The following is a 13,108-nucleotide window of genomic DNA, read 5'->3' as shown; positions in this document are numbered from 1 at the left end:
AGCGAACAATACATGAGGATCATCATGCGCGCTTTATTTGGATTGCAAAGTCAATCTGTCTGGGGCTGCAAAAGAGTTTAACTAATCTATACACTCAAAGGTACATGTGTACGTGGTTTGATATGCAAGTTCGACTCATCCAGGTCGGCTGATGAAGGAGTAGTTGTTGTTTGACGGCGGCCTTTGTTGGATTTTGGGGTGAAAATCTCGCATTATGGCCTTGGTGGCGGAAAGCCTTGTACCATAGTCGCTGAGTGTGCCTGAAAGTCTAATGGCAGTCATCCGTCCGAGCTTGACAAATGCGGAAGGATTCGAGAAAAACTCTAATTCCGCTAAAACTTCTCATCATCGATCGACAAAGCTGATAACAGCGTATCATCCTACGAACTACGACCTCGTATTGCGTCTTTTTATTTCCTGGTCTACCTTGCTATGTGCTGTCTACTCCGCATGTGCTCTCCTACTAGTTAATAGTACTCCATACTCCGGACTCCGCATCATGGAGTAAAACGGCGATCGCACTTTGGAAGCAACTGCCAGGCGGGGAAACTGTTACGTACTCACACGAGGTATGTCTTTAGTAATTGACTGGTGTCAGTATCGCAGCAGGATGTAACTGACTGAAAAAATGACGAGCATGCCACCAATCAGACGGCAGAGATCTGCTCTGTTAGGGCTTAGGGCATGCAAATTTAGACCCCGAGTGTCCGTATTAGGCAAGCGCAATCCTGGATCGGCGCCGGGTGGGTCAATATCCGCTTTTTAATGCGCCGTGACTGGCTGTGTGACATTCAAGAGGATGGGTGGMCCCGCCGCTTCGACGCCACCAGGCCGGACTGGGCAATCGCTCCTTCCCTGTGGATGATGTCCCTGGACTAAGGCCAATCAAGGCACGAACAGTTACGCAATGGATGGAATCTGCTGTTCTGCCGGCAATTCACGGGAGGAAGGCTTTCCTCCGAGGCCGCTCAGCATCTCTTTCCAGCAAGACGTCCCGTGATGGAATACTTATATCGTCCCTCCTGCCTCTCTCCTTCTTCACCACCTCGCAACGCCGCTCCATCCTTCTCGAGGAGACCAGACGATACAAAGACACCATGTCTTCCCAAGACAACATTTCCTCCTCCGACTATGAGGTCAACAAAGCCTCGCTGCCCGGCTCCCACAAGGGCGAGAAAGACATTCAGCCGCATGTTCCCTACGACCACGAACTCGGTGAGATGACAGAGGAGGAACGTCGCGGTCATGCCAAGTTCAATCGTTTGGGCTGGAAGCGTCTCACTGTCGTGCTTCTAGTCGAGGCCATCGCCCTTGGAAGTCTGTCGATTCCGTCTTCGTTTGCCACTCTTGGAATGGTTGCTGGTGTCATCTGCTGCGTCGGTCTCGGCCTGGTCGCCATCTACACTAGTTACGTCGTCGGTCAGGTCAAACTCAAATTCCCCCATGTCGCCCACTATCCTGACGCTGGTCGTCTGATGTTTGGTCGATTTGGATTCGAGTTGATCAATGCCATGTTAATTTGCATTCTGATTTTCCTTGTTGGTTCGCACTGTCTGACGGGCACCATCGCATGGATGAACATCACCAGCAGCGGTGTCTGCTCCATTGTATGGGCGGTTGTCTCGGCCATCATCCTGTTCGCTGTCGCTCTACCTCCCAGCTTCGCCGAGGTTGCCATCCTCGGATACGTTGATTTTGCGTCGATCGTCATCGCCATCGGTATTACCATCATCGGCACCGGTGTCGAAGCCACCAATTCCCCAGGTGGATTATCGGCTGTGAACTGGTCTGCGTGGCCAAAGGAGGGCACTACATTCACCGACGCTTTTATCGCTGTTTCGAACATCATTTTCGCCTACAGTTTCGCCATGTGCCAGTTTTCTTTCATGGATGAAATGCACACGCCAAAGGACTTTGTCAAGTCTATCTGGGCTTTGGGAATCATCGAAATTATCATTTATACCGTTACTGGCGCGCTGGTCTACGCCTTTGTCGGACAAGATGTCTCGAGCCCTGCGCTGACGTCGGCTGGTCACTTGCTGAGCAAGGTCGCATATGGTCTTGCGCTGCCGGTTATTTTTATTAGTGGTTCCATCAACGGCACCGTCGTCGGTCGCCTGATTCACGGCCGCATATATAAGAACTCTCCGATTCGATTTATCAACTCGAAGATGGGCTGGCTTACATGGATAGCGTTGATTGCAGTCATCACCGTACTTGCATTTATCATTGCCGAAGTGATTCCATTCTTTTCCGATTTGCTCTCTATCATGTCTGCACTTTTTATTTCTGGATTCAGCTTCTATTTCCCCGCTTTGATGTGGTTCATCTTGATCCGAGAGGGACCGTGGTACTCTTCCAAGAACTTGCCGTGGGCGATCATCAATGGTATCACCTTCATCATTGGCGCCATTACGTTGGTGGGCGGTACGTATGCAAGTATCACCGACATTGTAAGTTCCTTGTTCCATTGTATTGAATCGAATTGCACTAACTCGTTGTCACAGATCAACAACTACAACAATGGTTCCGTCAGAGGAGTTTTTACATGCGCCAGTCCTGAATAAGCGTTACTGCATATTGATAGACTACATGTACAGCGTCTAATTGTTGCAATAGACTGCTTGCTACGATGCATACATATTTCCATGTTTCATATATTCCAGCACTGTTTTGACTACGTACAAGCGAGTGTGCCATCTGTATATATTATTATCTATGACTGCATTTTCATGAAGATCAAATCGCTCATCATAATACGTATACAGGACTAGCAGTAGTTCTAGGGGAAGATGTTGTAAGTGGCGCCCGCCGTCATACGGTTTCAGCCCCGTTATAGAGTAGCATAGATTAATTTAATTTAATTGGCTTTTGTGGGGAAGAGATAAGCATGCTGCCTGACTCGCTCATGTCCTATGATGCCATACTTTCTATTTCTTTGTCCTAGTCTCGAATCAGTAGGATTCAAGATGATAAGAAAAATGATTACTGGATGGGTAGTTCATGTGATGTCTGCAGTTCTTTTGATTTGATGTTGGGTCTTTCGTATTTCCGGGATGTAGTGTCATATTGGGGTCATTGAACTCACGGAATAAATGCAACCCTACTCAATTCCGAATAGACGTGATTAAACTCCGAACAGTTTGCTTTATTCCGGGCTTGGGTTGCATCCCGATAGAGTGAAACAAACGTGTACATACTACTGCTGAATTGCATTTGATGCTAGTCAAATATTAGGCAAGACTGCAGCTGTCCAGAGCAAAAGGCCCAACCGATTTCTCATAGAGATGAAATGGCGCAAAACACGATCTACCTAGTCTCTCATCTCATGCGATCGCTAGTCTACTACGTGGTAAAAGTCTATCCGAGTCGCGGTCCATGAATCAATCCCGACGCACATAAATACTGACATGTCCGAAATTGTCCTCATGGCCCAGATTGTCGGGATCCTGCGGAAAATCAAAGATGTCGTAGTGATTCCTGATCAAATCTCGAATATGTGGAGTATCCGGGTTAGACATTTTCCTTGTAAAAAAAAAGCGAGCGTTAATCTATGCGATGTTGGTGTATTGTTAGCGAGGGACTGACTTACACCTCCATATCGTTCTTCGGGTTGACAGTGTCACCGATCAGCAAGCATCAATGGCCGACACAGATCCGTCACAATCTGCGTGATTGGTGCCTGTGGGCGCGCATGAAAACACGATTGAGCGGTCGTCGAGTTCGAGAAAGCCGTCTGGATCTTCGAGGATTGTGATTCCCTGCTCTGTGAGAATATCCTTGTCTCTCTGGATATATGCCGGATCTTGGGCTAGGATTTTGGTGTCGTTGGTATCACCGAGGACCTCCCGTAGGAAGTCGCGCAAGGTCAATAGCGATGCATGTTGAAACGTTGAATGGGTCTTCCAGTCGCTTCGGACGTTGGCGGTGAATGTGCCGCTGCCAAAGGAGATGATATTGCTGACGCCTCCGTTTTTGAAATAGTCCTGTTTGGCTTTGAGGATAGATAGGAGAGATTGGCATTGCTGTCCATCCTTCCAGGTGCGAAGATTCTTTTCGAAGAACCTTTTCGCAAACTTCTTGGATGGCGGGATTGCATCGCTTCCGTCTAGTATCTTTCCGGTAAACTTGTTCTTCAGGACTGAGTGATGTGCGATTTGCATGTTGCAATAGGCGCTATGCATGTCGATCAGGGGCTTGGGATAGTCTAGAAGCGCTTGTAGGGTTCGGTAGCGGATGCATGGGTTTGTCCTGATATATCAATATTAGTGCGTAGTCTGACTAAATCTAGCAGAAACTGGAGAATATCATACAAAATATGTTTTACATCGCCGTTCTCGCTGTTCTCGTCGTCCTCATTGTCGTCGTCGTCGCTACTATCATCGACGATGCGTGGACAGATATCACCCGTTGCTAAAATGAAGTCTATCGGCATGTTGTTCAGTCCCCTGACGGTGATTTTGTGACCTGTCTCGGTGGATTGGCGCAGTTGGTCGCGGACATCTCGGATTGCGTCTTTAGAGAAGAATGGTTCCCCATTCTCGAATTTGGTTCGGAGGTCGCGTTGGACTTTTTTGATAGCTCTTTGAGCTTTCTTCCCGGTAAGGATCAAGTCATCTCGACTGAGGCTAGGGTGGTGGAAATGGGCGTAGAAGAGCATTCTGGCTTGATAGCAGAGTGATGGGACCGAGGAAGAGGGACAGATTATGGTTGACCAGGAGATATCTAACTAATTTATAGTTGAGATCTCTGCTAGTCGATAGACATGGTGAATGACATCTGTCCAGAATCAAAGTTGCGAAGCAGTATCTTGTAGTCTTTGTCTCAGCCTGGGGTAATCCCATTCAAAGAGTGAATACTGACATGTCACAGGGCATTGTCGTTTGACGGGATTGCCCGTCTGTAGACGTCGGTTATGAGGCTTATCCTTCGCCGATTGACCTCCCACCACAAAGAGCAATTCAGACAACCACGCTCAAACGACACAACTTCGACTGCATGCAATTCTCATGATAGCTAGGTAGTATATCCCATATCCAATCTACTCTCAAAGAAAACAATGGGCTCGTGCGGAATAAAGAGCAGATGAGTACGCTAAAGACCTGACATGTTCCAAACCTGAAAGAGCATTTGTAACATAGTGGAAAAAACATTTGTTTTCTAGGACTGCGACCTTCCGGCGGGGTTTTTATTTGAATAGAACAAGCTATTGGGCATGTTGAATGAATTTTGGGTGAAGAAGCCAATGTAGCAGCTGTGGACAAGAAAGTAAGTAGATTGATGATCTCAAAAGTCATTTATTTCTGAATTCTACAGATAATTCCAACTCAATATTACGATTCGATTGGATCGCATTGTATGTCAAGTAATCTATCAACGCCATCATGTATCGTGAGTCGTGACTACCACAACTGTAGGGTATGTACAAAAACTTTCAAGTAAGTAGATGGTGAAATATTACCACGCTGTATGTCCTCCATCAATCACGAGCGACGCCCCCGTCATGAAACTGCTCGCATCACTCAATAAAAACAGAGCGGCACCGCGAAACTCTTCCGGCTGCGCCAGACGACCCATCATATTCTCCGCTTGCCATAACTCCTTTGACTCGGGCTCTTTGTCGAAGACTTGCTGGACCATGGGCGTAATGATGTGTCCTGGGCAGAGACAGTTGACGCGGATGCCACCTTCGCCGTTTTCGTTGACTTTACCCCATTCCATCGCAAGACTGCGCGTGAGTTGAATGACAGCCGCTTTGGAAGAGTTGTAGACTGGCGAAAACATGCCCTTGTTCGCAATCATTCCGCTCATACTGGCCACAAGCAAAATCGTGCCTCGGCATTTGTATTTCATCATCTGCTTGGCGGCTTCGGTCGCACAGATAAACACACCGGTGTAGTTGATGCTCATCACTTCATTGACTTCCTCCGGTGTATGCGACATGGCCTTGTCGACATGGTTCACCCCAGCAGCAGCCAATATGCCATCAAATCTGTTGTTTAACTCTGCGATCTCAGCAAACGTCTTGGCCACATTCTCCTTGTCCCTCACGTCGATACGTCGGTAATGCAATGAGCCTTCAAAAGCAGGATTTGCGCGTTTCTGAGCTTTGTAAAATTCGTCGTCGGGTGTCGCGAGACGGTCGACGCAGTGTACTTGAGCTCCTGCTTCGACGAGCGCCTCGGCCATGGCGAGGCCGAGCCCACGGCCACCGCCGGTTACGACGAAGACTTTGCCTTGGAGGTCGAATTCGCGGAAGCGTTGGTGGGTGTTTGTTTGAGATTTCGGGGGAAGGCGTTCTTGGATGTGTGCCTGTGCTGTCCCGGTAGTGGTGTTTGTTCTGCCTGGTGCCATTTTTGATGTTATTTTGATGGATTTGATGGTTGATCAGTCATATAGTAGAAGACGTGTAGATGTTCGATCAGACAAAGGTCGTCTGCGTGAGCACGAAAAAGGCTGTTTATATACATCTCAAACAGCACCTGGATGAGCAAGGCGCTTCATCGTGATTGCTTGCTATTTTCGTCCATGGCTACAAGGCCAAGGAGTAGGATGTCAAACGTCACACGGGTTATCGCGTTAAATACGGTGTATGACATCATTTGTCGTGAGATTGATTAAATGGATGCAGAGAGACACTGATTTAAGTGAAAGAAATATAAGATGAAGCTCGTGTAGAGTGAGCGTTGGATGTAATACCTTTAAGATACCGGCCAATCAGAGCGCGTCTAATGATTCCTGCTTATGTCATGCTTTTTTTGAGGAGCGGTTTCTTGTCCCAGCCAATCAGAACTGCAATTAATTGTGCCTTTGCATCATACTTACGCTGCTTGAATACTATACATAGAAAGTATGCGTACTAGTTAGTATACCAAGTAGTCCGTAGAGGCTGGGGTAACGGCCCAGCCAACTAACGGCCCTGAACGTTCAATGGATTCATGGCATTCATCAGCCAATGCTATGGCCTGTTCAATCAGGCTGATAGATGCAAGAATGCATGGCGGGCGTTCATCCGACATTGCGATTAGGTGGATTCTTCCACTAGCCGGTGATCTGCTATACATAGTACAAGCTGCTTCTTATAAGTGAGTGGCTGATACGCAACCATGATACATTGTGGCTAATTCTCTAAAGTCTCACGTGGCTGGCGTTCTCTTCGAGTAAATCTCATGTCACTCGTGAGTCATCGATATGTCAACTCGCAGAACCAGTCGAGGCAGCAACGTCACGTCGGACCGCAGTGAGCCTGGGACACACGTGACCCATCCCAGGGATCAGGAGGGGCAAAAGGTACAGTTCAGTCCAAGAATGCGGGAGGTAGTCAGAATCCCCCGAGCCCTGGATCGTGTTCATCCTAACTACTCCTTCAGATGAGTTCCAGATTGAGATGTAGATTGAGAACGAGCAAACGCGTACTCAAACGGCCATCTATGAGAGAAACATTGTAGAATTGCCCCGCTATGGAAAAGAAAAGAGAGACGCCTCGTTCCACAAGGTCCTCTTTCACCGGCTATCACGGGAATGCTGGGAAACTGAAGTCTGGTACTGCGCTCAAACTGGAGTCCACGAAAACTTGTCAGTTCCGTAACTCCGGTACAAAGAAGAAAGGTACTTTAATCCATATTTCCCAGATATTGACCCCGCCACGTATGTAGCCAACAATCACCATCACTGCGTATTGTCAAGCCAGTTTGAAATCTACGTGTCAAAACCGACCTCATCTGAACTAGTGCGTACTACAGCAAGATCCAAGCCAAAATCTCAAGCGACCAAGTACCAATAGTGGACCAGCGAAATACTGCCAACTACGTAGGTCCAAGCCATTGGGTGCGGGGATCGCGATCCGGGAGCCACTTTCCGGGCCTAGTTTCGAGTATTTGTGATGCGACAACACAGACCTCGCCGGAAAAGTTGGCAGGATTGAGGGGTGCGTTTTATCTACGGAGAATTCCATTGTATGCAAGGGGCGTACGATTGGTTGGTTGTTGACTATTCATACATCCGCGGACCGAAACGCCATCTATAAATCTATGTCTATGATCATGGATACCTAGGTAGTGAAACGAAGGCGAGTCATTACGCAAATCAGCCACTACTCCCCTTTCAACTAACCAAACCAGACATAACTTCATGACACATACCACCGGAATGCCATCGTGAATGGTAACGCAGAAAAATGAGGACCAGGGCGAGCATCGAACGGGTCCTGGAATGGCTCTCCTCGTCTCCGCCGGACTCTACCTCCATCGTTCCTTGTGACTCCGCGTCGACATCGACGGTATTACTGCATAGTCATTCGCTTCCATCTACCGCTGTCGGCGTGGCGTGCAAAGCTTGCAACGAACATAATACGGCGTGCGACGGGCAGAGACCGCGGTGTTCGCATTGTTTGCATGAGCAGTTGATGTGCTTCTATATCGGACCCGGACGACAGGAGCGACGACGGCAGCAACGGACATAATAGCTATATTTTTAGGGCATGTCGTCTTAACTCGCGGCGATCGAACTATATGCAGGTGGCGGGTATATCGGAATTGTGGATAGTTCCTCAGTCGACAGTGAGCAGGTTGATGTCGGCCGCGAAAAGCGGTCTCCTTCCAAATCCGTTGCAGAGACTTCCGATGAATGTCGAGATAGAGACTCAGAACGGAACGGCGGTGGTAACAGCCGGGAACTGTTGAAATCTCCCGAGTCGACCGCCAGATTATGAGATTCCGAGTATTGGGGAACTGATGAGTCGCACAAATGCGTCTGTGACGAGCGGACACGGAATGGGGTTTCGGCAGTCAGTCGACAAACGGTAGTCTTTTTGCTGTCTTGTGGATTTGGTATGGTGATGTCGATGAGAAACTACAATTGTGTTAGCCATTTGAGCAACGACAAGAGAGAATAAAGAGCGTACGAGTATTGTATGGCTGGCCGTTACTTTTGTAAAATTCACATCCGGATGCAACCTCAACTGCGTACTCGGTTCGTCAAGTAAAGGCACACTGCCCGCAATGATGATCAAATTCGACTCTCGATCCAAATTCAGCGATGGCGTTTCGCTAAACTTGCCCGTCGATAAATCATTGCATTTCGACTTGAGCAACAGCTTCTTCCGTAGTTGTGATTGCCTCCCCGGAATGCCAGGAAATTTTATCTTCTGAGCCAAGTATACTTGCACAGCAAGATACATAATATCTGAGCATCCAATGCGGACAGAAATCGGAATATTCCCACCGATAGCTGCGCCTTTGTCAGCCAATTCGACGTTGTACATGATTTGTCTGTTCCATATCCGTGATAGAGTGACTTGATTCGAATCGTGAAGATAGATATCGTCATGCGGACAGTGAACGACTGTGACTTCTTGTTTCGGCGAGATTTGCTGCCGGAGCCCGGAATTTGCTATAGCTTGAATATGGTAGTTGAGTTTGCATCCGCCGACATTGAATGTTTCCGGCAGAGGTTCGTTGAAAGACAATTCAAAATCGTATACATAATGGCCTGGTTCGAGAATTGGCCATTTTTTGTGGTCGGTCTCGTGTGGGTGGATGGTGTGTACTTGAGATGAAGAGKGGCGAGCCTCGAGGCGGGGAACAAGCCATGTTTGATCTATCACTCGTTCTTTATCATACAAGCCTGCTAGAATTAGCAGACCATCTTCTGCAGTATGATTCATACATACGGCCAAATTTCTGCACGCTATTCACACCGGTAAAATTGATGCACAAATCTCGAAGCTGCACATTTTTCGAAATATCTAAATTGACGCATCCTCGCAGTACCGATGGTGAAGACAACGAGGCATTGACGAAGATGGCCTGTTCTAAGAGTACAATCGATGTCGACAGCCCCGACTGTGAAGACGGCAGCAACAAATTCTTAAAATTCAGCCGTTTTCTATCCTGTTGCATCGGCGCCATCAGACAGAACCAGCTGGCTTGGCAATAATCCTGTACAATCAACAGTCGTGAAGCTGTTCACGGCGAGGATGACAGAGGAGTTGTTGTCAGAGTGATGCATCAGAGGAAGGAACCTGAGTAAGACTCTGTGGCCTCAGGCATAACCGGCGATCCTGATGACTTCATCGGCTTACTATATACAGAGTAGTATTTCGTGGTGGGGTGTCGATCATCTCCGATGTGTTCCCCATTTGGGACAGTACTAACAGACATGTGCAAGAGCAGATTGATGTTTTCTACAGTATGTGCAATATGCAGTAACTATTAGGTATACATATACAGAGTACAACCAGATGAAAATAAGATGTTGGAGAATGAAGATAGAGGGGCAAGTGATAAGCTTTGATGGAGACCCAGGCTGAAAATAGAAACTGACTATTATGTAGAACGTACATGGCAGACATGTATGGGTGATTGTATGCCTGTTTTCCAAGGCCGTCGGCCTGGCTCCACCATTTCTTATGTCATTGGCGCATCTGTCCTCCCTGGCGGCTTGGCCAGTTCTTGGCAAGCCTACGTCAAGCTCCTGCGTAGTCCTGCCTGAGGCCTGGAGCTGGCACTTTGCTGGTCTGGATCCACTCTCTACGTACTTTCAGTAGTAAGAGAATACATCACAAAACATGGCATCACGTGGAGCTCGGTCATGTGATTTCCAAAGAATACATCATCGTCATGTCATTGCGACATGAACCTGAGGCATCGATAACTGTCCAGTCAGAGCTGAGGCTGATGACAGGTACGCCACATTCCAAGCTTGGGTCTCTCCATGTCTTGATTCTCTCCCCAGATACCTCTCCTTGACCAATTGTCTGTCACGCCATGGCTGGATTCGTGATTTGCAGCTCTTATGACAGCTTGCTCCATATCGTTGTTGCACAGCATAAACCAGAATGATGTCACGCTGCTGGAGATGCCTGCAAAAGACGACGTCGTCATAGCTGGAGAAACTTGAATTGAGGGGAGATGGCTATATAAGGACCCAAGCTTTCGCTGCTTCCTACCCTCTATCATCATTAACATCACAATCATCATCAAGCTTCAAAAACAATCTTCTCACAAATAATACACACAACCCCATCAACAATCATGTCGAACATCGTGCACAAGGTCAAGGAGGCGGTGACCCACCACCACGACAAGCCCAGCACCTCCACCAACGCGGGCCCCCACGACTCCAATATTGCCAACAAGGCTGATCCTCGCGTCGACTCTGACCGAGGTAAGTTCATTCTTCATCTCTCTGATGGTATAGTCTAACAGAAGCAGACCACCGCGCTGCATACTCTGCCGCTGGCACTGGCAACACCACCGCTGGCACTGGTATTTCTTCTGGCACTGGCACTGGCACTGGCACCGGCACTGGAGCCTACGGTGCTGGAACCGGTGGTTACACTGGCACAACCACCGCTGGTCCTCACGACTCTAACCTCGCCAACAAGGCCGACCCTCGCGTCGACAGTGACCGAGGTCAGTACGGTACCACCGGCGGCTTGACCTCTGGCGGCGCCTATGACACCAACCCCAACTCCACCAATGCTGGCCCTCACAGCTCCAACCTCGCCAACAAGGTTGATCCCCGCATTGACTCTGACCTCGACAACCGTGCCCGTCACCAGAATCTTGGTGGTGGCGTAGGTGCACCCTCTGGAAGTAGCTACACTACCCCTGGCAGCGGGTCTGCCCAGCAGACTGCAGGTCCTCACGACTCGAACATTGCCAATAAGCTTGATCCTCGTGTCGACTCTGACTTGGACAACAGCCGCACCATCGGTGGCGATGCTACTCGCTACTAAATGTCTCAAGCTAAAGTAATGGTTATGATTTACGATGGATTCCCTTTGTCTTGTTGAATGAGTACTAGATACCAGATTGCGTAATCAATGATTGCACATATGAAGAAATTCTCCACAAATCAAGTAGTACTTATAATATACTATAAATATCTCAAAAAGTAGTAAATGTTTCGCATTTGCCTGTAATATCGAAATGGGGGCTGCAGTAAAGTTCCCCGAATTTGATAGTGTTCATCGCAACCACGGTTCAATGCAGCACGCAACCTAAGCTTATACGCATGCATCTCAAAGTTACTTACCTATGATATCGAATGGGTCGGTATTCCTTACATCTTTGCATACAAATCTGAAGAAAGAAATCGATCAATTGCTTCTTCAATCAGCAGAAACAGGTTTCGCCGGCCATCGTTCTGTTATATCGGCTGTGATTTGATGAAGCTTGGCTGGTCGACGGATCATAGTGTGGCGATATAGCTTAATTGGGTCGCTCTGTTTATGGTCCACATCAGAGATCTCGTGGATAGATTGCTTAAATCTGGGTTAACTCGAAAAAGGAAACTCCTTCGATCGCACTCCCCGTTCTAGAATGGCTGCAGCATGGAGCAGTCCCAGTTCAAAATTTTCTCGTCGTCAAGATCATCATACAAAGTGGTGATCGAACGGTGACAGAATGCATCCCTCATTGCAGAAAGATCAAGTATGCCAAGTACTCACTCAGGTTGATTCCTGAGGCAAGCAAGCACAGGTCCAGCTATAAAGACACCTTCGACCTCCCTCTCTATCTACATTTAAAATTATCCAACTCAACGTCCATATTATACCAACCAAAACCTTTCAATCAAACCATCAAGACACAAAATGACCGACAACTCCAACCCCGGAAATTTCTCCAACCGCCCTCGCGAAGAGGTGCAGAACATCGGCAAGAAGGGCGGCCAGCCCAGCCACTCAGGCGGATTCGCCAGCATGGATCCTGCCAAGCAGGTATGTTCCCCTCGTCCCCACCTTCTTTTGGGATCATGCTGATGAACGTAGCATGATATTGCCTCCAAGGGCGGCAGAGCGTCTAGCGGATCTTTCAAGCCTGGAGACCCCAAGGCTCGTGAAGCCGGCAGGAAGGGCGGTTCTCGCTCTGGTGGTGGATATCAGCAGAGTTTTGATGATCTGGAATACCCTGAGGAGTAATTGCTTTGTTGCTCAGTATGCCTAGGACGTCAAAAGACCTAAATGTATAATGACATGTTTTATGATTTGGTGTTTGATTTTTGTACAATTACGAAACGAGACTTACAATGAAATACAAATTTATCCTGGCATCTGCCCTGGATAATGTTGATTTTGAAATTCCTTGAGTACGATAATAATATG

At 47.9% G+C, this 13,108-nt stretch overlaps 6 protein-coding genes across 6 annotated transcripts; 3 read left to right on the top strand and 3 right to left on the bottom strand.

Moving 5' to 3' along the window:
* Positions 1-911: 911 nt before the first annotated feature.
* Positions 912-2,567, top strand: BHQ10_002578 (uncharacterized protein; the record flags this gene model as incomplete). The annotated part of the gene is made up of 2 exons (XM_040874739.1): positions 912-2,453; positions 2,508-2,567. 2 exons carry the CDS (start codon positions 912-914, stop codon positions 2,565-2,567), a joined length of 1,602 nt encoding a protein of 533 aa, XP_040731083.1.
* Positions 2,568-3,629: 1,062 nt separating this feature from the next.
* Positions 3,630-4,660, bottom strand: BHQ10_002577 (uncharacterized protein; the record flags this gene model as incomplete). Its single annotated transcript, XM_040874738.1, has 2 exons — positions 3,630-4,251; positions 4,314-4,660. The coding sequence occupies 2 exons, from the start codon at positions 4,658-4,660 to the stop codon at positions 3,630-3,632; spliced, it is 969 nt and encodes a 322-aa protein (XP_040731082.1).
* A 797-nt stretch (positions 4,661-5,457) lies between these two features.
* Positions 5,458-6,354, bottom strand: BHQ10_002576 (uncharacterized protein; the record flags this gene model as incomplete). Its single annotated transcript, XM_040874737.1, has 1 exon — positions 5,458-6,354. One exon carries the CDS (start codon positions 6,352-6,354, stop codon positions 5,458-5,460), a length of 897 nt encoding a protein of 298 aa, XP_040731081.1.
* A 2,133-nt stretch (positions 6,355-8,487) lies between these two features.
* BHQ10_002575 (uncharacterized protein) lies at positions 8,488-9,908 on the bottom strand (the record flags this gene model as incomplete). The annotated part of the gene is made up of 3 exons (XM_040874736.1): positions 8,488-8,850; positions 8,903-9,624; positions 9,671-9,908. The coding sequence occupies 3 exons, from the start codon at positions 9,906-9,908 to the stop codon at positions 8,488-8,490; spliced, it is 1,323 nt and encodes a 440-aa protein (XP_040731080.1).
* A 1,125-nt stretch (positions 9,909-11,033) lies between these two features.
* BHQ10_002574 (uncharacterized protein) lies at positions 11,034-11,740 on the top strand (the record flags this gene model as incomplete). The annotated part of the gene is made up of 2 exons (XM_040874735.1): positions 11,034-11,166; positions 11,214-11,740. The coding sequence occupies 2 exons, from the start codon at positions 11,034-11,036 to the stop codon at positions 11,738-11,740; spliced, it is 660 nt and encodes a 219-aa protein (XP_040731079.1).
* An 858-nt stretch (positions 11,741-12,598) lies between these two features.
* Positions 12,599-12,925, top strand: BHQ10_002573 (uncharacterized protein; the record flags this gene model as incomplete). Its single annotated transcript, XM_040874734.1, has 2 exons — positions 12,599-12,724; positions 12,776-12,925. 2 exons carry the CDS (start codon positions 12,599-12,601, stop codon positions 12,923-12,925), a joined length of 276 nt encoding a protein of 91 aa, XP_040731078.1.
* Between the last annotated feature and the right edge of the window lie 183 nt (positions 12,926-13,108).

This window comes from Talaromyces amestolkiae (genome assembly GCF_001896365.1).
Source record: "Talaromyces amestolkiae strain CIB chromosome Unknown scaffold3.1, whole genome shotgun sequence".
NCBI lineage: Eukaryota > Fungi > Ascomycota > Eurotiomycetes > Eurotiales > Trichocomaceae > Talaromyces > Talaromyces amestolkiae.
This window is presented reverse-complemented; position numbering and strand designations above follow the sequence as displayed.